General features: G+C 32.6%; 1 protein-coding gene across 1 annotated transcript in view; it reads left to right on the top strand.

Annotated features, from left to right (window-relative positions):
• Positions 1 to 2707: 2707 nt before the first annotated feature.
• Positions 2708 to 24227, top strand: part of LOC145844558 (serine/threonine-protein kinase Nek8-like) — a 49843-nt gene continuing 28323 nt past the window's right edge. Inside the window, exons 1-5 of the mRNA XM_082951956.1 lie at positions 2708 to 2890; positions 5548 to 5668; positions 8159 to 8243; positions 9974 to 10026; positions 10232 to 10408. Coding sequence (XP_082808082.1) covers positions 2844 to 2890; positions 5548 to 5668; positions 8159 to 8243; positions 9974 to 10026; positions 10232 to 10408 — 483 coding nt within the window. The 5' untranslated portion in view covers positions 2708 to 2843. The remainder of the gene's footprint in view (positions 2891 to 5547; positions 5669 to 8158; positions 8244 to 9973; positions 10027 to 10231; positions 10409 to 24227) is intronic.

The following is a 24227-nucleotide window of genomic DNA, read 5'->3' as shown; positions in this document are numbered from 1 at the left end:
AAAAATTCTGTCGGGAGAAATTTTGAAAAAAATAAAAAATTAAAATTTTATATAAAAATAAACAAAAAAAAACCTTTTTTTTTTGTTTTTTTGTTATAAAATTTTTATTTTTTTATTTTTTCAAATTCTGGTCCGACAGAATTTTCTAAATACTGCAAGGAACCTTTCCTGAAAACTTGAGGTAGTAATCTCAAAAAGCGTAGGAGGAGATAGATTTTTAGTGATTTCTAGTTATTTGCTGTTTTAGTTTGCGCCTCCCATAAGAATCTTATTGTTACCTCCGACTTTGACCGGCTATATCTCAAAAATCCCTATGCCCTTAATAGATCAGAGATATCCTGGAGCATTTTAATATGGAATGAGATGAAACTTACTTAAAAGACAATCAGAAAAATATCAAGCATAATCTTTACCAATAGTTAAACTTATATCTTTGTATTCGTGTTTGTCTTAAACTTTTTTTTTGGGCTGATTGCTGTTGGTCTTATAAACTGGGTGAAGGTAGAGCTGGATTGGTATAGGTTGGTTTTATTATTTTTAATATTTTATTTTTTATATATACTTTTTTAATTTGTTTCTTGTACATAAAATTTAATAGTATTGTTTTGCCCTCATTGACAGTGTGATTAAACAAGTAGATGTATAATTTTTCTTTTTTAATTTTTTTTTGTAGTTTTTTGTTTACTATATATTAATTGTCAATTTGTTTCAGCAGATAGAGATTTTAAATTTAGAAGTAAAAATTTGATATTTTTTAGACATTCTGGTTATTTAATGTTATTTGTTAAAAATTAGTTTTAGGTTTACAAACAGTTTATTTAACTCAATTAAATACTTTTATTATTACTTTATTTTTTTCACAATATTTGTTAAGTTTTATTATTTTGTTTTTTAAATTTAGCTGTTTATTGTTAGGAGTGATTTTATTTTAAGTAGTTTAAACAAATTCTATCAATTATTAGTGCTAGATTTTATTGTTTAAATCTGAATTGTTTACAAATCTATAGAACAGTTAAACAATTTTTTTTTGCTTTATTTTTATTTACCTACAAACACATATACTACAAATTTAAAGACACTATTTTAAAATACATGGCGCTCTTTCAGTTTTATGACATTACTAAATATTTTATGTATACTGACATTACTAACTCTCCCCATTTATTCAATTTTGAGATATCTGTTGCATTTTTTGTGGTTGCTCTTGTAGAAAGGGCAACAAGAAAAATGTGAATGTACATGATCATAAAAATAGAAATCTAGGGGAGGAGACGGTGTGGAGCCCATGGTAGACTATGGTTTCCATGGTCAATATTGGCAGTAATGGGTGAAAAAAGGGTGCTTACCATTTTTAAACTTTAAAAAAAAAAAAAAAATTGTATTTACAGTTACTTTTTAAGTTATTGTTTTTATTTTTTCATTATTGTTTTAAGTTAGCTCAAAGAATTAGTTACAAGTAAATGGTGTGCAGCTCGATGACCGAAAGGTCTTTCTCCACACCAATCCATTGACCTTAGTTGTGAGCGTTCACAATTTTTTTTCTTTCTTGTTTGCTTTTTAAAGAAAGTAAGAAAAATGTCTCTACCTCAAGTTTTCAGGAAATGTTCCTTGAAATATTAAAAAAATTCTGTCGCAACAGAATTTAAAAAAATTACAAATTAAAAACTTTATAACAAAAAAACTAAAAAAAACTTTTTTTTGTTTGTTTTTTATATAAAATTTTAATATTTTAAAAATCCCTTCCGACAGAATTTTCTAAATATATGAAGGAACATTTCCTGAAAATTTGAGGTAGTTATCTCAAAAAACTTAGGAGAAGATAGATTTTTAGTGAAATAGTCTATTTTTACCGTTTTAGTTTCCCCTCCCGTAAGGAACCTATTGTTACCTCCGACTTTGATTTGCTATATCTCAAAAATTATTTTGAATTTTTAAAATCTGTAAAAAGCATCCTGTAGCTTAGTAAAAAATATATAAAATAAGATCTAAAACTAAATAAGGGTGTTTACCCCCCTATGTCCTTAACTTGATTGTTTTATCTATTTAAATAAATCTTTTAAAAAACGTGGTGATAATAGAATAAATTTTCCTATTAAAAATCAGCATAAGTGTTAATTTTTTAAAGGAGCCCTGTTGCAGTAATGATTGTTAATATATTTTGAATTTTTTTACTGACAAAGGTTTGTTTTTTAAAACAATATAAAAATAACTGCATTATGTATTTATAATGTGTTAGATATCCCATGCTGAAGTTAGGAAATATGAGAAAGAGAGGAAAATCAATATTACTTGTATTTTGACTATTTCCTATTATCTAAATAAAATTTTTTTTTCTAATTTTTGGTTGTACTTGATTAGCTAAAGTTGAGAAAACTGATTACAATAAGAAAATTAAAAATATTTTATAGTAGTCTCTAAATTTTGCAAATCAGTTGGTAAATACAATAGCTTAGGCTAGGAATTGGAAAACTGTGGTGTGGGCTAAAATCAAACTTTTATTTCACTTAATTTAATGCAATTTAATTTTAATTTTAAAAAAATTGGTATTATATTTAAATGATAATCTATCACCTTATTTTTTTTGTTTTAGTTTTGTAAAAAGTAAGTTTTTTTACCATATAAAAATTTACATTTTTGACTTGCTGACCCCTGGTTGTAGGGAGTGATTACATGATTGAATTGACATTGTTTTTTTGTTGCAGCACAACTTACTTACTTACAATTGCAGCACAGAAATTTTAGAAAATATTGTATTTGTGGAATTTATAAATGTATAACTTTAAGATTTTTATGAACAAAATAAGAAAAGAATGAAAAAAAAAATATATAAATAATGAAAAAAGATGGAGAAGTATCGAAAAATAAAGATGATTGGTAAAGGCGCTTTTGGGTTAGTTGTAACAAAAATGTATTTTGGTAATTTAATTTTTAAGTTTGTTTTTTATATCATTAGCTGAAAATAAGTAAGTCTTAAGTTTTTGCTCTGAAATGTTTGAAATGAATATGACTTTTAATGCTGTTTCCAAAACACATTCAAGGTTGCCAGACACTCTGGCAATTCAGGATAGCTCAGGCTAGTTTGAGATAAAAAAAATCCAGACTTACTCACGCTTGTTTGTATTTTTTTATAAAATCCGTCTATTTTAGAAAGTTGTCATATTTTTCCAAAGTCTTAAGTAGTTTTTAACTTCAAATACTTTTTTAAATTGTATTTTTATTCAATTTTTTTCTGTTTTAATCTTATAGTATTTTTAAGCTAAATTGTTGAAACTCAGGCTGATTTTTTGATTCTAAATGAGTTGCAACCCTGCAACAATTTAATAAATATAATTTCATTGTTGGAATGTTTAAATGAAAGTAATTTTTTCTGTGAATATCTTTATGAATTAATTAGAAAATAATAAAACTTAGACAATAAGTGAAGTAAATTTGTTAAATAATTTTGTAAAAAAAAACTTTTTACAAACACCACTTTTGATTTACTAAATATTTTATAGAAAATTTTATAATAAATATTGTGCTAAGTTGTGTTTTTCAATTATTTACCTTATTAGAATCAGTTTTGTATTGAAAGTTTTATACTTACAGGGTTGCCACTTTACCTTGAAACCTGGAAAAACTTGGAACTTGAAAATTTAAGCAAAAAAAAACCTAGAAAAACCTAAGTTTTTAATTTTGAGGTTCTATTAATTTTTATAAAATAGATAAAATTAAAGTATTTATAGTTTTTATGACTTATAAATCTGTAGTTTTAGTTTTTTAGCTAACTTTGTTGCTATGAAAAATAAAATGTTTTAACATTAACTTTTTGTTGATATTGTTAGTGATTTGAAGTCATTAGGAAAGAAATAAAAATATTACTTTGTACTTGTAAAAAAATATTACAATTTTTATACAGAAAAATATGAAGTGAACACAAAACTATTCAAATTTTTTTAACAAAAAATATAGTAAACTGAACAATGCACATTTTGTATGTTGTTATTCTTCTATTTTAAAACAAGATGAATTTGATATACTTTAGACAATTTTTTTTTATTAAAATAAAGTTTTATAAAGCTTGAAAAGTATTACTTACAATCTATGTATATTTTAATGAAATATCAGTTTAACTAGCTGTTTTACTTAGTTAAAATACAGAAATTGAATAATCTATAAAGGGATAAAATTGAAGTTTTACTTTGAAAATTATTGTGAAAGAAAAGTGTCAATAGAAGCAAGTAGAAGTCAAAGAAAAATAGTAAATTATAACAAATTTTAGTTCTGCATACTTGTTAATTTTTATTTCAGTTCTAGCTCTTACTTCAGGACTTAGATCTCTTTAGAAAAAGTATATATTAGCTAATTAAGCAACTTTTAAAATATCAAATGATCATTTAATAAAATAGTTTAATATGAGTTAATGAAAGATAACACATTCAAACTGAGAAAAAAAAAGTAGACTTTTAGCTATTTGTATTAAACAAACATATTGGTTTTGAACAACCATTTTAAAAGAATTTGTACAGGTTCCAACATAATAAATAAATTGCAATACTTGCAGTAAGTTTTAATTAGTTTATATCTTATGACCAGCAGTTTTTTAACTAAATAATAACTTAATACTAAAAAATATCAAAAAAAGATGTGCTTTCACAAACCTGGAAGAAAATCTGAAAAACCTGGAAGAAATTTAGAAAAGCTAAAAAATTTTTTTGAATAAAAGTGGCAACCCTGTACTTATAATGGGTTAGGTTTCATTAATTTTATAAACTTTTCCCACAAACGGTTGCTTCAGTGCATATGCACTTGAACCTGCTTGGTTGATGTCAACAGCAGTTTCTTGCATTTATGCCTGCCTGATTAGTACTAATAACTACAAAATGAATCATAGGTTGTCTCGGATGCTGTAGTTGATGGTCCTGTGGTGAACTTCATTATTTATCATTGTTTTGTTATATGTAAAACTTCAATTATAAGTTTTAACTTTTATTATTAATACAATGTTTCACTCGCTTGAAACTAGTCAAACAAGATCATCAGTTGAATAAAATCTGTAAAAATTTTAACAATAACATGCAGGAAGACAAAAGGCTAAACTTGAAACAAAGGAAATTAAAAAAAATAAAACAAAAAACTGAATAAAATCTAAATAAAACTTATAGTTTAAAGTTATTAATATAGAAAAATCATAATGTTATTAGGTTAGTTTATCTTAAATTTTGAAAAATGTAAGCTACTTATTAATATTATAATCTAAAAACTCAAACAAATAAATAAGTAAGTATACTAAAATGTTAAAATTTTTACAGATTCTATTCAACTGTTGATCTTGTTTGACTAGTTTCAAGCGAGTGAAACATTGTTTTGTTAATGAAATAAAAAAAATATATCTGATCATTCTCCTTATGTTTAAGTTGAGAACTTTGATTGTCATCTTTAAAGTAAAAAGTACACTATGTGTATAATTTGGCAGCTAAGTTAATTCTCTGTAAGAGTATCTGGTATAATACTATTCTGAACCTAGCTATCTAAAATTATGAATATGTAATAAACTTTTTTCTGTAGAACTGTTTATCTTACAAGTCGTATTAGAGATAAGAAGCTTCTAATTTTGAAAGAAATAAATGTAGAGGATATGACTAAAGATGAAAGAAGTTCAGCAATTGTTGAAGTTCAAATTTTGAAAGTTAGTTAAACTATAAACAACTATCATACCCTATAAAGCGTTTTAATAACCACAGTCTTAGTTTTATTAAAACAGTTTCTTTTATGTAACAATATAATTAAATATGTATTTTTGATAAAATTTTTAATTAAGATTTATTTTATCAGACTTTGCAAAAAACCTAGAATCCTGGAAAAACCTAGAATTTGAAAGTTTTTGAAAAAAATCTGGAATTTTAAACTATTTTTCATGTAAAGTAACAAAATTTTGACTATATACAAAAAGCTATCATATAATGATTTTATTTTTTTTAAACATATTTAAACTAGATTTATAGTATCTTATTAATGTTGTTATACTATTTAATTTCTTATTTAAAACTTAATTTTAATTTTTAACTAAAGAAGGACCAGAGATCTTGTTTTTTTAAAATCTGAAAGAAATTCAGAAAACCTGAAAAAAAATTACAGAAATTTTTTTGGTAACTATGTTGTATGAAATATTTACTGTTATCAGGGTTGCTACACACTCAGAATACTTAGGGGAAACTTAGGATATTTTAAAGTGCTATAAAATCTCAGGGAGAATGAGGGTAACTCAGAATAACTATGGATGTTTTGACCTTTTAAAAATCTCAGCGCAGATTTTTTCTAGATCTAGAATAAGATTCAATTGATCCAATTTAAATATTTTGTTATTTGTATAAGCTATTTTGTCAAGAACATGATTTATATTGATTTTGAAATGCCTATTTAGAATTTTTTAGCCTTGAGACTAGTTCTTCACTAATATTATAAATTTCATTTTTGTTTTAAAACTGAAATTAATGTTTATCATGATTATAGGTTATATTTAACAGAAAGAGTTTAGAGATATAAAAGTTTAAATATACATTAAAATTTTTATAAATACTTTATAATTTTAGTTACTTATATAATTGAGTAAAATTATATTATTTTATATGTCCTAAGTTCCTAGGTAAAGTTGTTTGTCATTACTTATAAACACTTGTTTTCAGTAAAAATACTAAAAAATAAGTCTATACAACTTTCTTTAACCTTCAAAAATATTATTTCTCATAAATTTAGTGAACATTTAATGCAGAAGCATACAAATACAACCTTCCTTCAATTTATGAGGAAGAAAAGTGAACATGAGGTATAAGTAGTTTGCACCAGAGGCTTTAAATTTGTTATTAAGGGCATAGGGGGGTCCACCTTGATTTTTACAAGTTTATCTTATTTTATAGAGTTTTATCTAGGCTATCAGACATTTTTAACCCCTTGAAAAAATTCAAAGTATTTTTTGAGATATGAGCGATTAAAGTCGGTCACCTTAAAAGGTTCTTAATGGAAGGCGCAAACTAAAAACGCAAAAAATAGGCCATTTCACTAAAAATCTATCTCCTCCTTCATTTCTTAAGCAATCTTCTTCAAATTTTAAGAGAAAGAGTATTATTAGATTTTAAAAATATTGAATGCAGGAATTTTTGAAATTTTGAAAAATAAAATTTTTATTAAATCAAAACCACCTATATTTTTCTTTTATTTGTCAATTTTCTTTTAAAAATTTTAAAATTCCAACATTTAAAGTCTTATAAACTATAAAAGGAACGCTCCCTGAAAGTTTCAGGTTTCTAGCTAAAAAAATGAAGGAGAAGATAGGTTTTTAGTGATTTTTTAAATTTCCAAGAAAATTGACCCTGAAAAATTTGCGGTCCATACGTTTGTATTGGAAAATTTTTATAAAAATTACAATATCTCAAAAGTTAATAAGATTTTTTAGTTTTATAAAAACTGGCTGTAGTTTGTACTTCAAGCTTTTATATAAGATCCAATGTTATTTTTAGTAAAAAAAAAATGTCAGACCTCCCTATGCCCTTAAGCATTTGAAAAGAAACTCAGGATGACTCAGGGCAGTTTTAGGTCATTCTGGGCAGTTTTTTAATTAAAGATAGGCGACGACCCTGTGTTATCAAAAGATCAAGTTTGTTGTTAATTTTTAATGTTAAAAATTTCTACATAAATTCTATTTTGTGCAATTTAACATAAACTAAAAGAGTTTAAACATCAACAAAATGATTTTCTTAACAAAAGTAACTGCTTAAGCCTTGTAGAAATTTAAAAAGTAGAAATAATTGTGCTTATTTAGTGAAAAATAATTAAGTTGTAAAAATGTGTAAAGATGTCTACTACATATCAACCTTACAAGTCATTTGCCTACTTTTAAAATATTAATCTTAGACAGTAATATATTACATTTTTTCTTTGTACTGTTGTTTTGTTACTTAAAAACTTATTTTCTGGCTTGGTCTTCACCTATGTTTCTAAATAAAATATTCAATGATGACTAAAAATTAAAAATGTTGATCTGAATAATTTTAATTTTCTTTTCAAAAAGTAGCATGTAATTAAAAAAAAATATTATATAAATTTGTCTAAAATTAATAATTTTAATACATTCTTAAACAGTTCATAGTTTTAGTTTATTTATTTTTTTAATTTTTTACAGCGTTTACATCATCCAAATATAATTAAGTACTATGAAAATTTTATAGATGAAAAAAATCTAGTAATTGCAATGGAATATGCACAAGGTAAGTTTCGTATTTCGTTTTGTAGAATAAATAATAAAGTTGTTTTAAGTTTTAACAATCTTAAAGCTTAAAACTTCTCTTAGATATAGTACACAAGAAACTATTAAGTACACAAAAGTTTCGTTTATTTCCTACACATTTTCAAATTTTGTAAAACAAATAGTGAATAATAAAATTCACAATCTGTTTACAAATTTCTTTTTAAGTAATTATTTTAAGTAATAATTTGTAAGGCATACTGCTGTTTTGCCTAGAGAAAATAAGATAAAAATAGTTAGAGATTTGCAAAGGTATTAAAAGCAATTCGAGAGAGAAATACATTTAGTAGTTTTTAGATAATTGCCAAATGTAAAACAGTTTTCAGTTGAAAACTCTAAGGATGCAATTTTTGGCTCCTATGCAGTTTACATTAGGCTTATTTTCAGAAAATCAAAAACGCCTATCTTGACTGTTTTTTTTTAAACAAACTGAAATTTCGCACTAGTTTTTTGTATGAAATTTGCCAAATGTATTTTTTGTTGCTGAAAACTCAAAGGTTGCATTTTCTGAAAAGGCAATTTTAATGAAGATTGTGACTAATACAATAACATTAACATAAATGTAGAAGCCTTATGTATAGGGCTTCCCAAACTTTTTCTAAATGGCCCTGTTTAAAGAAAATAATTAGCTATGCCCCCTCCAACAAGATTTCTCATAAAACTACTATTAAAATTGCTGAAGACCTCTTTTATTGCTCTTTATCATCAACTCCAGTGTATCTAGTGTAAGTTTCAAATATGACCTCATGGCTCCTCCCCCTGGCCCCTTTGCTGCTAATAGTCCCAAGGGATCTACTTGGTCCACTTGAAACCCTATTTTAGTAAGTTTACTAGAATACAGGAAAAGAAAGAATTATTGATACTTACTTTAAATTAATTGTTTAAACTTAAAATGTCATGCTCAGTAATTTTTGGCTATATGTAGTTGCTTAATGACAACTATGGTCTCCAGTATATGATATATTATAATGGGAACGGGTCTAAATTGCACAAAGGGACTAAATTGCAGGAGTGCACAAAATTGCACCAAGATACTTTCACACAAAGACAAATTTGCACGAGGGCACAAAATTGCACAAGGGAACAAAATTGCACAAAGACAGTTTTGCACCAAGGGTCAATTTTGCACAAGTTACATTTTTGCACGAGAGTAAAAAAACAGAAAAAAAAAAAACATTAAAAAAATAGTTACGAACCGAGGGTAAAGGGTAACAGTAATAGTAAAATAAAATAATAATTAAAAAACTAAATCCGTGCAATAATCTCTCTGTGCAAAATTATCTGTTAGTGCAAATTGACCCTTTGTGCAAAAGTGTCTAGTGCAATTTTGTACGCTCGTGCAAATTTGACAGCTACCCATTATCATTACTAGTATCAGAAAAAGGAAAATCTTACCTGATCTGTAACTGTAAAATGGAAACTAAGCTTGCTAAGTGTATACAGACATGTGATAAGATTTCTCATTATAGATAGTAGTCATAGTCACATAAGTAATTCAAAGTCAACTGTATTAGCAGAGTATTATAGTTTAATTTTTTAAAGTAGACTTAATAAAAGTTGTGCAAAAGTATATAATTATAAATAAGCACAGAAATTAACAATAAGAAATCAACCTTGAAGTTTTTACTTACACATTATGCTTTTATATTGAAAAAGTCAAAAAAAGTTATAAAAAGATTTATTAATTTTTAGGTGGAACACTAAATTATTTTCTTGGTCAACAAACATCATTATTGAAGGAGGAGGTAATTTTTTTTTATCAAATCAGTTAGTTATGCAATTACATAGTATACAGTAACTTGCAGCAAATAAATAAAATGGTCTTTGCAATTCTTTTAGCAATACTAGTGTAATTAATTGAAATAATATTTAAATATACTGGTAAAATATGATAAAAATATTGCTTCAGCATTATTAAAAATTTTTTCTGATATCTATTTTTTTATGTAGAAAATTGCAAGTCTTTTTATTCAAATTGTTGTTGCTTTACAATACATACATTCACAAAATATTCTACACCGTGATTTGAACACAAATAACGTTCTATTGGATAAAAAGTTTCGTGTTGTCAAGCTTTCAGATTTTGGAATTTCGAAGATTTTGAATACTAAAACTAAAGCATCTAGTGTGAGTTTTATTAGTGGTTGACTTATTTAAATCTGCTATATTCAAATTGATTTATACAGTTTTACTACTTCTCAAGTTATATTGTTTGACTGCTCAAGGCAGTGGTTATTAAATTCAAAAAAATTATTATGTGAAATTACCTGTGTAGAAAAAAAAAGTAGTATGCGTACTTGTTTATATATAACATATTTTTTTTAATAAAACACATTGTTTAATTTTCAGCTTGTCTGTAAAACAATTAAGTGATAAAACTTTATTAAAAAAAACAGTTTAAATGAGTAAAAACTCCTATAAGATAAAAAATCTCTAAGTAACCTTTTATAGCAAAATTATTCTACTCTAAGAAATATAAACAAACTTTTTGACTTTATTTGTCACATTGTCTATTTTTAAAAACGATTTAATCAAAGAGACATTCTGTAAAGTTATTTATAGGCGTTTAGTTTTAGTTCAGTGCTTTTAAGTTAAAGTTTAGTAATCAAAATGGCTTTAGTAGTTTTTTCTTATAATATGTTCAGTAATTAAGCGATATATAAACATACATATTTGTTTTTAAATTTTGTCTTGATACTAACTTATGTTAAATAACCTATACATAAAATACTTGTTTTATAAGTTTGAAAAGTTTATTTATGTTTTGTTTAGTTGGTCATCAGATAAGTATTGCTAAATACTAAGCCATTGTAGAAAAATAAATTATCAAATCACCTTTTTCATAATTTAGTCATATTTTATTAAATTTTAACTAAGCTACAAGTTAAAGGTAAATTATAAAGAGGTATAGTACACATATAAACTTGTTACATAAAATATTAAACTTGTACTTAATTGTAGAGAACTAAAAGCATGAAATTTTGAACAAAAATCACTAAAAAATCTGGAATCTTAAACAATTTTTACATGCTAAGTAGTAAAATATTGATTGACACAAAAAAGATATTGTTAATATAATTTTTTTTTGTAATCATTAAATTTTTTTTTTTAAACACAAGTAAAGTAGCTTAACAGTATATTTTCTATGTTGTTATACTACTTAAAATAGTATTAAGTTTTTGAGTTATCTTTAAACTAAAATTCGAATTAAAAGCATTGTAAGCATTGCGCCTGCTTCGCACTGCTTTTGTGAAGAGAAGAGAAATCTTTTTTTCTTCGAGAAGCAGACTGCATAAAAATAGACGTCGCAAGAAGGGCGTGGGCACTTTTATTATACATTCAGCGAAAGGGCATTCGGCATAGGGTTTTTGATTATACACTTAGTGAAGAGACATTCTTATTTCGCAGTCAGCGAGGGCTTTTAGTTTTGACTCACTTAACGAATACATTCGGCATAAGGCCGTATTAGGCGTTTGTTATCACTTAGAGAGGGCTTTGTTAGATTACTCTTTAAGCGAAGAGGCTTGTTTTTCATATAGCCAGTCCGCTAAAACGTTAGATCGAGAGATTGAGTTTCAACCCGAAACGATTACCGGCGTTAGAAACCAGCTCGACACGTCTTGTAGTAGTTAGCCCAGTGATTTGTTGTGGTAATTTAGTTCCTGAGCTTTTGTCCTGCACGAGTGTGAGTGTCTCTTTTTTGTATCGTAATATTAGTTTTCTTGTGTAAAATAAACTTTGTGTTAGCAATTCTCTATCTAACAGTTTAATTTAACTAACTAAGTTTACAATTATCTAAGTTAGAATATAGTAAGTTAACGGTAGATTACGAAAGTAGCATTTGTTAAGTATTTTTTTAATTTTTAATTGACTACGGTAAGTGGTCATTATTACACTAAGTCGAGCCTCGACTAGCTATACCTCGTTTCCAGTTCGCACTACTGAGCTCATCCTCGGTTAAGTGCGGTGAAAAATCAACAGATCGCATTACTGAGTTCCAACTTGGTTAATTGCATCAGAATTCGCATCAATTCGCATTACTGAGCGTTGACTTGGTTAATTGCGGAGAATTCTTATCTGTTTGCATTTCTGAGTTCTATCTCGGCTAATTGCAATTGATTTCTTCACGGAAACTCCGCGGTTAGCTTTTTCCTGGAAGAATGAGTTCCAAAAATAAGAACCCCAAGGCCATGTCAACAACCCACATCTCTGACATGGTCAAGAAGCACACAAAGCGTGCACACTCGGCCGATAAAGCGTCAAGCTTTAAGAGGCGAGACCAACAAAGTAACTCCGAGCTGTTAGCAGATTCTCACTTTCCAACATCAATATCTAATACTGCTCAAACTGCAACTACAAATCAGGAAACATTCAAAGCAGAACCCAACAATATACATAAATACACAACCAAACAAAGATGAAAATAGAGAAATAACAGCGGAGAGTTATAGTGGCGTCCTTAACCGCCCGACTACTCCAACCTTTCAAAACACAAATGAATATATAACGAAGACGATGACAGAAAAGAAGCGAGAGATGCGCAAAACCTGTTTCCCAGAAGGCGGGTTACCATCCATGCCAATGGGAAGTGATTGTGGATCTATGTATCCAGCACCCGGCCACAACCAGGCCGATCACTATTTAGCGCCGGATAATGCTGACGAGTTCAATTTGAAACAACAAAACGAAGAGCTCAAAGCTCTTTTGAGCGATTGTCGGACAGCGTTAGCCAAAGTTACACAAGAAAGGGAAAGAACAAACATGGCTGACGCACGATACAACAGTTGTCAAAATAATTACGCTTCACCAGCGTTTGACGCTTTGAACATGAGGGAGGGCCAATGCTCGCAAGAGTACAGACCCTCTGTCAGAAAAATGAATAATTATGATTTTGATAAAATGGCGAATACGCGATGTAATAGAGGGCCAAATTATCTACCGACTTTCAGAAATTCCAACACCGAGGAAGAACGTCATGTGCAACAAGCACCTCCCACCAACCAACTCATACATCAAAATGAAACAATGATTATTAAAAATGAGCCGGTTAGGGATGAGCGGCGTATGCAAGTGATGCCTGCCCCCGAAAACATCAACACTAGAGACAGTCGGTACCCGGGACAGTCTAAATTTTGCGACTACCGTGAACCGGTCTACAACAATTTTAACGATAATTCGTATATAAATGTTAGCGATAACGATCTCGAACGTAAGTTCCATCGGTTTAGTAAAATTACTAACCCTCGTCAAACTCTGAATTATTTCATAGGAGAGTTTGAACGGTTGAACGTCACAAACGATAGAACTAAATATAATATCATAGTCGGAAAATGGGTTCCCGACGAAGTATCTCAATACTACGGCTTGACCAACCCTGAAGATCGTAATTTTCAGACGTTCAAGGAGTTTTGCGAGAAACGTGATAATTTACTGACACCCATTCTCAGCAAACCTCCAGTTCACACGAGCAAAACACCTTTCAGTGTTTACCTAACCGAGGCTACTGAATGGGCATATGCTAAAGAAGATGATCGTGTAAAATTTTTCCTATACTATCATGCACCCGTCTCTCTAAAAAGCAGGATTGAAGAGTACTTCTTAGAGGACCTGTCACAATTCAAACGTCGTGTACAATCCATCTGGTCTCGCCAGGATGACGACTACTACGCACGGAATCAACAAGTAAATTATGATAGGTCAAGAAGAAACCAAAACCAACGGTTTAGTAAGCGTCGGAACAACGGCAGAGATAATTTCCCTGACCAAAATTACATAGATGATGGTAACTACGATCAGAGTTTCGACAATCGAAACCAAGATCATGGTAACAATGGGAACTACACCCAAAACTCCAATAACCGAAACCGGTACCACGGAAATAACAATAACAGACGAAATTACAACGCTCGAAACCAGAATTACGGCAACAATAGTAACTATGGCCGTAACGCCAATGGCAGAGACCGGAATTACAACAACGACTCCGGTAACGAACGTAATTATAACAACAGAAGGAACTCCAATGACGATTACAATGACCATCGTGATGTCACTCATTCAAATGAGCCTCCTTCCAGGCCGAATAGTGTAAACAATTACCCACGACAGGGAAACTCCCTCCCACCCTCGCAGTAACGCGAGGCTCAGGGGGTGGGGTTAAAAAGTCTCGTGTTAGATTCGCCGAAGATACCCCAAAAGCCTGTAATATAGGTTATGGCCGATCTGACATATCTGATTCTGTACATACTTCACAAGAGGGAAATTCCCCTAATTCAAATGTATATATCCCGGAAACACACGTTGATAGAGACCTAGAGAGGGAACGCAAACATTATACAAAAAGCAAAAATTCCGTTCCTTCACAGGATGTAGATAGTGGCGATCATCAACGCAAAATTGGGATTACCGTCGATAAGACGCCAAACATAATTCCTGTTGTACATAAAGAAATGAGTACTCCTGGTTGCTCGAAGAACTATCAAGAAACCAGTCAGGTTAAAAATTATAACGTACATGATGACGCTACGATAAATAAAGCGTTACATTCAAATGTCCATGATGAGGACAAAGCCGAGCCAAATTGCTCGAAGAGCCATTCGGAAAATGATACTCCGAATGAGTTTCACCTTCATAATGTTTCTAGGGAAGAAACATTGATTTTTCATTCAAATGTCCATGATGAGGACAAAGCCGAGCCAGATTGCTCGAAGAGCCATTCGGAAAATGATACTCCGAATGAGTTTCACCTTCATAATGTTTCTAGGGAAGAAACATTGATATTTCATTCAAATGTCCATGATGAGGACAAAGCCGAGCCAGATTTCTTGAAGAACCATTCGGAAAATGATACTCCGAATGAGTTTCCTCTTCATAATGTTTCTAGGGAAGAAACATTGATTTTTCATTCAAATGTCCATGATGAGGACAAAGCCGAGCCAGATTTCTTGAAGAACCATTCGGAAAATGATACTCCGAATGAGTTTCCTCTTCATAATGTTTCTAGGGAAGAAACATTGATTTTTCATTCAAATGTCCATGATAAGGACAAATCCGAGCCAGATTGCTCGAAGAGCCATTCGGAAAATGATACTCCGAATGAGCTTCCCCCTCATAATGTTTCTGAGGAAGAACCATTGATTTTTCATTCAAATGTCCATGATGAGGACAAAGCCGAGCCAAGTTGCTCGAAGAACCATTCGGAAAATGATACTCCGAATGAGTTTCACCTTCATAATGTTTCTGGTAAAAAAACATTGACTTTTCATTCAAATGTCCATGATGAGGACAAATCCGAGCCAAATTGCTCGAAGAACCATTCGGAAAATGATACTCCGAATGAGTTTTCCTTTAATAACGTTTCTGAAGAAGAAACATCGATTTTTCATTCAAATGTCCATTGTGAAGACAATAAGATCCAAATCTGCTCGACGAGTCCCCAAACATCCCTAGAAGAGGTGGAGGAACCTCCCAAAAGAACAGGGGAGAAGACAGGTCTTCCCGAACCACTGGAACCTAAACCTCCACCCAACTCGTCCTTAAACATTAAAGCCCAAGCTGAGAACAGCTGGATTTTCAGAATCAAAAAACCCATGAAAATTAACAAAAATAGTCTGCCTCAACAGTTGTTATATGTTGTGGACAGCACTTCGGGCGTCATTTTTATTATTGACACGGGAGCCGAGATTTCTCTCATTCCCAAGTCATTGACAAATGGCATAGATCATTACTTCCGCCCCAAAACTCGGGCCATTACGGGAATCGGAAACTCTCAAATCTATCCTGTGGGCAGCACAGAAGTTTGCTTGAAACTAGGGGACTTTGACGAAATAAAACACACATTCTTAGTAACACAGGAAAAAATAGACTTCGGTGTCATAGGTCTAGACCTGTTGTGCCCGCACCAACTAGTTATTTCACCATTTACGGCCAAACTGATCAGTAATCTTACAAATCGCTCAGTTGATTTGTATACGGCTGATACCTTGCCGGCTTCAACGTTTAACGTCATCCAAGATGAAAATAACCACAATGAGACAAAAAGTCTAGAAGATCAATGCACACAGATGCTAGATAGATACCCTGAATTAACTGAGTGCCCCGATTACACTAAACCGGTTAAACATAACCATGTTCTCGATATAATCGTAGATGACTTTCAACCAAGACTAGTCAAAGCCCGTAAATGCAACGGCGCCAAGAGGACTGCTGTAGTTGAGAACTTTGCTGATCTCGTACAAAGAGGTGCAATGTCACGTGGTATAGCTGACATGTGTGCCTCTCCAATTACCATTGTGCCAAAAAAGGATGGCTCGATGAGGGTCTGTGTGGATTACTCGTTCCTTAATTCTCACACTCGACCTTTGTCATATCCTCTGCCTAGGATCGACGACCTCCCTGAGATCGTACCAGGAGGAACAAAATTCTTTAGCAATCTAGACTTAAAGGAGGCGTACTATAGCCTGCCCATACACCCAAACTCGCGTGATTATGCAGCCATCGTTGCTCATCATGGGGTATTCGTTCCTAATCGAACCACATTTGGTTTGAAGAATGCCCCCATGAGATTCCAGCAGATGATGGAATGCATCTTATCACCCTGTGCACAATTTATTTTCGTATATCTGGACGACATTCTGGTATTCAGCTCATCTGAAGACGAACATCTAGAACACGTTGAAAAAGTTTTCCAGACCTTGAGCAAACACGGCCTTTATCTGAATAGAAAAAAGTGCGTTTTTGCCAAATCTAAAGTTACTTTTCTAGGCCATTCGGTAGGCGTAGATGGTATTGACATCTTAGAAGAGAAAGTCAGGGCAGTCAAAGAGTTGCCCATGCCGGGGAATAGAAAGGAACTTAAAAGGTTCCTCGGTATGGTCAACTATTATTTTGACCACATCCCAAAGTTAGCTGAAACGACTAAACTTCTAAATGAAGTTTCAGGGGGCCCGAAATCTACCAATAGGAGACCTCTAAAACTGAATGACGCACAAATATTGGCTTATCATAAAACAATCGACGCGTTAGCAAACGCCGCCACTCTAGCATTTGAACACCATGGCAAACCACTGATTATCTACTGCGACGCAAGCGATACACATATCGGCGCTGTGCTCGAGCAGGAAGGGAATGACGGAGAGCGGCGACCTCTAGCATTTTTTTCCAAGAGCTTATCGCCCCTCAAACGCGTCCGCTCAACTTTTTATAAAGAGTTACGAGCACTGTACGTAAGCATCAGACACTTTCAGAGTCGGATAATAGGTAGGGATCTTATTATCAGGACGGATAGTCAGGCTGTGGAGAAAGCTGTTAATAATCCTTTAGGGAACCAATCCCCTACAGAGCAACGTTATATAGTTGCCATAAAGGAGTACAACCCCACTGTCATACACATTAGTGGCAAAGACAATCAAGGAGCCGACTATATGAGCCGGCCACCACCCCCAAAAGTACTATACGCTAGATCATACTATGACGACCCAGACTACATCTGTAGCTCTTCGTCGGAGTCTGAAGACTCAGAGTCTGAAGATGATGTTTCAGAAGAAGAAGAGCAATTGATAACTGCTAAATCTTTAAATAGAACAGAAATAGCAAGACTACAAAAAGAAGAACGGGATCTTATCGACCAAGCAATAAAGCTAGAGAAAACGGTTGAATATGAAGACCCTGAGGGCATTGCGATCATTCGAGAAGAAGGAAACGCCAAAATCATACTGCCCACTCTACTACGCCTCACAGCGTTTGAGATAGCTCACGGATATATACATCTAGGTAAAGAAAAATCCGTATTAGCTACCTCTAAAGATTATTGGTGGCCAACGTTAGCCAAAGACGTTGAGTACTGGTGCAAAACCTGCGTCGATTGCCAGGCTACGAAAGTAACCAGGTACAATCGACCCAGGATAGGGTTCTTTCCGGATAAAAATGAACGTTTCCAATACGTTCACATGGATCTGGTGGGCCCTTTGAGAACAGCATCAGAAGAGAACCGCTATATATTGACCGCCAAAGACCGGGGTACCGGTTTCTTGGTGACTGCACCAATTAAAAACAAGAAAGCTGAAACCGTTAGAAACGCATTCATACAAGCCTGGTGCGGAGTGTTTGGCGTTCCACAGGTTGTTGTCACAGACAACGGAAAAGAATTTAAAAATTCCGTTGTTGCAACCGCTTTTGAACAATTAGGTATCGATCATCACTTTGTACCAGTATATAGCCCTTCTTCAAATGGTTTCATCGAGAGGCAGCATCGAACAATCAATGTGGCTCTCCGTGCTTTAACCGATGAAACGAACTGGAGTTTACATCTTCCATTAATCACTGCTGAAATTAACAACGCATTTTTGGAAGGCTCTCCGTTTACACCGTCACAGTACGCGTTAGGTGTCTGCACGAACCTTAGCGGCCGCGTACTGTTTAACAAAGTAGGAAATGAGAAAACGGAACCCGGTGTTTTTGATACCCTACGCTTTTTGTTTTCCATGTCGGGAATTTCCCGAAACCATAAGAAACACTACAACAAATCTATATATTACGAACCTGATTTATTTCAGTGTGAGAAGATTTGGCTAAAAAATCCCACAAAAACACACCTCAGCCCATTATATAGCGGCCCTTATCCAGTTCTAGCAGCAAGTGATTGCTCAATGATTATACAAAAAAACAGTCGTGTGGTTAAAGTTCCCATAAAATTGGTAAAGTCATACTACCCTCGAGAAGATTTGAATGCAAACGGGGAAAAACAGGGACGAACTAACCGCTATTACTTACGAGAACGGAATATAGCTCAAAAGTACAATGAAGAAAGCTCGGGAAGTGACTCTGAGTAACTTATAATTGAAGAAACGAATAACCGTCGCATTAAATCAACAACTTTTCATTATGCGACTGATTCTCTAAAAAAACTTCGAGAAAAACCTTAATTTCAACGATTTCTATAGTTAAAAATTTGCAAAAATTTTTTCCATTATTAAAACCATATTTTAGTCAAAATTTACGTGGCATAAAACGTTAAATTCTCTGACATCTACGATTACGATTCTTCGTTATAATATATGATACTTCTAACCGAACTGAAGTTGCATATTGTATAACTTTACCAAATCGAAGCTAACGGGCATATGAAAACGAAGGCACAAGTTTTTTCTTTTCATTTGCAAACATTTTTACGTCTTTTGACATCTTTCAATGGCAAACACGGTTATTTAAAACTCAAATGTTTTCTTAAGTAATATAAAACAGTTTCGAGTTTTAGCCGATTTCGGTTAAACCGTAAAAACGACAAAACGAAATTTGTTTAACTACTAGATTTAGTTACGTTACTTAAAACAAATTTCATTTCGCAGCAAATGCATTACAATAACAACTACTGAATTACAAACTAAAAACTCGAACGTTGTTTTTGAAATGCTTCTGTGTGAAAATGTTATCGAAATTCAAACGAAACATTGCGTTGTAAATTATTGCCACTTATAAACTTGAATCGAAACTTTCCGTTTTTACTTCGAAAAATTCAGTGTTTGTAAATTTCTTTTGCAACCACAACTATAAAATATTTTAAAGGGAGTAAAAAGTTGAAACATTCCAAACTTTTAAACCAGAATAATTGATAAAAAAATATAACTTTTCAACGCCATTAAAAAACGTAAAATACAGCTGCAGTTATTTTGAAACGCTGAAGTCTAGTAATGGATGCTTAAACTCGTGGGAAGTCGTAAAGTTCGTTTCATTATTTCAATTTTTTTTTGTTTGTTGCGAAAACATCGAAACAACCAAAAATAACTTTAACGATTGAAATGAAGTTACAGACTAGTAAAATAAAACATTAGAATCACATTAGTGAAAGCTTCGAAACTAATCATCATTAGTTAATTACCGAACACGTTGCTAACGATAACGAGTTTAGCAAATAGTAAATAATAGTTGTCGATGTTCATAAACAAACCAGTGCTTAAAAGTTCTAGTAATGAATAACAACTAAACATTAATTGAATGGCGTACAACGTTAAAAGTGCATCTAACTGTAACTATGTAAGGTGGATCGCATAATTATGCAAAGAAATTTAAGTACAAATGAAATTAACTACAAACTATTGAACCTTAGCATAAACTAATAACTCAACGAGAAGCATCAAGTTTCACTGACCTTCTTCATGTTTACAAAACAGGTCAAAAGTTTAGTGACTACCAAACTTACTAGTTTTCTTTTTCGATAATTAAATTAGTGGTTTAGGTTTCTTCAAAAGTTTTTACTAAGTTCAACTTTTGGCCCTTTAATTTCTTTCGAGTAAATTTTTTTGATTCATCTTTATTGCTCAAAGCGCCAAGTTGTTGATACTGCTTGAAAACAAGACGCAATGGGAGTTCATTTAGTCGTTATTCTCTTGTGCACTCACTTGTAAATTTTTTTTTTTCTTTCGCAAGCGATGAATGCATTTCACTTTTTAAAATCCATTCAGTAATAGCAGTGATAGCGGTAGCACGTTGATTTTGGTATAAGTCTACATTTTTAAGTTTGTTCAAAATATCCTTAACTTTTCGTTAACTTTCTTTAGAATTCATTCTCAAATTTGAGACATTGTAGACTCTTGTTTGTTTTTTTTTTAAAAAATTCTGGTATAAGTCTACATTTTTAAGTTTGTTCAAAATATCCTTAACTTTTCGTTAACTTTCTTTAGAATTCATTCTCAAATTTGAGACATTGTAGACTCTTGTTTGTTTTTTTTAAAAAAATTCTGGTATAAGTCTACATTTTTAAGTTTGTTCAAAATATCCTTAACTTTTCGTTAACTTTCTTTAGAATTCATTCTCAAAGTTGAGACATTGTAGACTCTTGTTTGTTTTTTTAAAAAAAATGGTGGAAGCAACTACCTCACCTCAATCCAGATTGAGCGGTGACTCCGGTTCGCCTAATGGCGAAGGAGAACCCGTCAACCGGGCAGTGATGCTGTCCGACGCCATTGCATGGCTGTCAGACGCCATCAGAGGGTGGCAAGCAGCCTTTCAGGCTTTGCATCTAACCCCTCTAACTGCTGAGGAAAGAACAAAACTTTCGGTTCTCAGAGTAATGAACAATTCTCTGGGAAACCAAATTAATTTTGTTCTGGACATGGACGACGTGAGCCGCGAAAAAGTCGAACGTGTCCAAGTAAAACATAAATGTTCAACCCAAACACTGGGTAACGACGGTGCAGCAAGCCTTACGTCAGGGAATTCCCCTGACGTGATAGAAGACAATGCCATTTAACAGCGCTGGTATGTGTTCCGAGTCTGTACATAGCCTTGCTCACCAAAAAGTTAATTAACAACTTGGTTTCAATGTTAATTGAACCATGTTAGACCAATTGACCATGTCTTGGTTTAAATGTTGATTAATTTTATTGTAGTATTGTATAAATCATGAAAATTTCTTTCGAATAGCTAGTTTTTCTTGATCTTTTAAAGTCAACACCGAACAGCTAATAATTTCTTTCATTTTCTTCTCATGCAACATTGACATCTGCTATTAAGTCAATTTACAACTTAATTTAATTTTATTGAACCATAATTGTATCATTGACCATGTTCTGGTTTACGGTAATTGACTTTACATTACACATAGTCTATACATAACTACGATGATTTCCTAATATTTAACAAATTGATGATTTCGTTCATACCTTTAAAATTAACCCACTTGTTGAATGGCTTAAATTGTCGATATCTGTCAACATAGTTATCTAATCTTAAGCTGAAGTATACTCCCAATAATACTATGGGAACATTTCCAAGTCTGTCATCATCAGATATGACTTGTTTTTTTGGATCTCAGACTTTTAGCACTCCCAAAATGCTATGAGAACATTTCTAAGATCTGTCATCAAATCCTACGTCTTGGGTTGTAAAAATCTTATTTACTTCAACTCTCTCGATCCTCTACTCATATATATACTACTTCACTTCAAGAAACATTTATTCTTATAAGAAACCAGAGAGACCACACCTAAACAAATATGAAAATATCGTTGATTCTATTGTTGTTGTGCTCTTACGGCACTTGTATGCTGCAACGTAAGTTTGTGTTGCCATTTTGTACCAACGAAGTGGCAAACATTTTCAAACTTGTTCTGCCTGGCAAATGTCAGACGCAGAATAACGCAACCAAGACAATTTCCGGGATAACAGTTTTCAAACCGTTTGACCGAACTGTCAAGGTAGTTGGAACAGCATGCAGGTGGGTAACAGAAACATACAAATGCACTTTTTTCTTCTTTGGTGCAAAGAGTTGTGTCAAAGTAAATCAAGCTTACAAACCCTCCGACAGGAGAAGCTGCAAATTGGCATATCGTAATCGGTATACAGACGTCGGAAGTTTACTTCCCTCTGGTCCAAACACACTATCCACCAACAACGCTTTAAAGCCTGTTTTCGTTTGGCCCATAACAAAGGTGATAGAAGTTGTCAACTTTGTCATGGCCACCGTATCAATCTCCAAGGATGTGGTAGACAACGAATTCTACCACGTCGATCTTGGAAGATTGCAATGCGACACGCATCTTCGCAGCTGCCTTGCGGGTTCGTGGCGAGTAAACTATGCTGACCCTGGCGGGAATTCTTGCGCCACTAGACCCCGTATAGAAAATGCTTCTTTAATTCTTCACCCGACGACGAACGGGTTTCTCTTTGAGGTCAAAAAAGCAAATATAATAACCTCCGCACTGAATACGTGTTCTGAAAAAGCCACTTCGTGCTTAGAAATAAAGAAGGGTACAAAGCTCCTTTGTACCCAGTCGAGTCATGTACTTCTAGTACCAGAGACCAGCGACATCGTGACTACCGACCCTACGGACTTTGAAATGCCTGCTTCACTGAGAACAATCCAGCAGGCGTTGTCCACAATCGCGCACGGCAGTGCGTTAAATTCATTGATACTGAAAAGATACATAAAGCAGATCACATGCGAGTCGGCTCGCGCCAACATTGTCGCTCTGATGGGTAGCCAACAGTTAAACCCCTCTGAGGTATTATCCCTCATCCTGGACAAGGAAGTCCAGGCTATATTCCGGGCAGGAACACTGCAAAAATTGCGTTGTAGTGACGTACAAGCGGTTTTGCAACCCACTCTGGAATACAAGGGGCATGTTGCTAACAGACCCCTTTTTCGGGTCTATACAGGAACGTCTTCGTTCCTTACCTCATTGAGACAGGGACGCTTCCTGTCTAAACGAATAAGCTCGACCATTAATTCTAGTATTAGAAAAACATTCGCTTTTAACAACAGTGTATTAATCTATGTCAACGATACCTTAGTTGACAGTAAGCCAGCTCTCCAACGTGTCTCTATAAAAAACATTGAATTAAAAGAGAAGATGTTTGATATCGACGAGGAGAACCTTAATGAGGATCTGGAACAGACAGCTGGTTCCGAGGAAGATATCACTCAACAACAGCTAAAAAACCTTCTGCTACTCACTAAAACTGAGTATGCCAGTAAAGGTGTTAATATTAACAGAATATTGACAGAAACACACAACATGGATAAAGAGGCGGTAGTTGGTCTGTTAATGAAAGCAAAATCTGCTTTCTGGCCGGACGTTACTAAAATAGTCAACAAGATAGGCCAGATCTATACTGTCCTCATATCTTTCTTGTTGATTGTGGTAGTGATTCAGAGTCTGAGAGAAATCATAATCAACAGAAACCAACCAACAGACGAGTAATGTTGTTAAGGTTTAAAAAATGTACATAGTTAACTGTCCGGTGCTCAGTCATCCCCAAGTGACAGTCACATTTTCACAAAATGAGTTCTGTTTTCCAACACCATAAACATTTGTTTTTACGTTTTATACTCACACATCACGCTTTCTTTTTTTCAAACTACTAGTATAGGTATCGATTACCTTTAGCAAACCCCCTTGCTTTATTCATAGAGTATTTTTATCATGGCCGAGCGTTATAAACTCTCACT

This window comes from Thalia democratica, chromosome 9 (genome assembly GCF_965202585.1).
Source record: "Thalia democratica chromosome 9, ktThaDemo2.hap1.1, whole genome shotgun sequence".
In the NCBI taxonomy this organism is placed as follows: Eukaryota; Metazoa; Chordata; class Thaliacea; order Salpida; family Salpidae; genus Thalia; species Thalia democratica.
The sequence above is the reverse complement of the archived record's forward strand: the minus strand, read 5'-3'. Positions and strand labels throughout refer to the sequence as shown.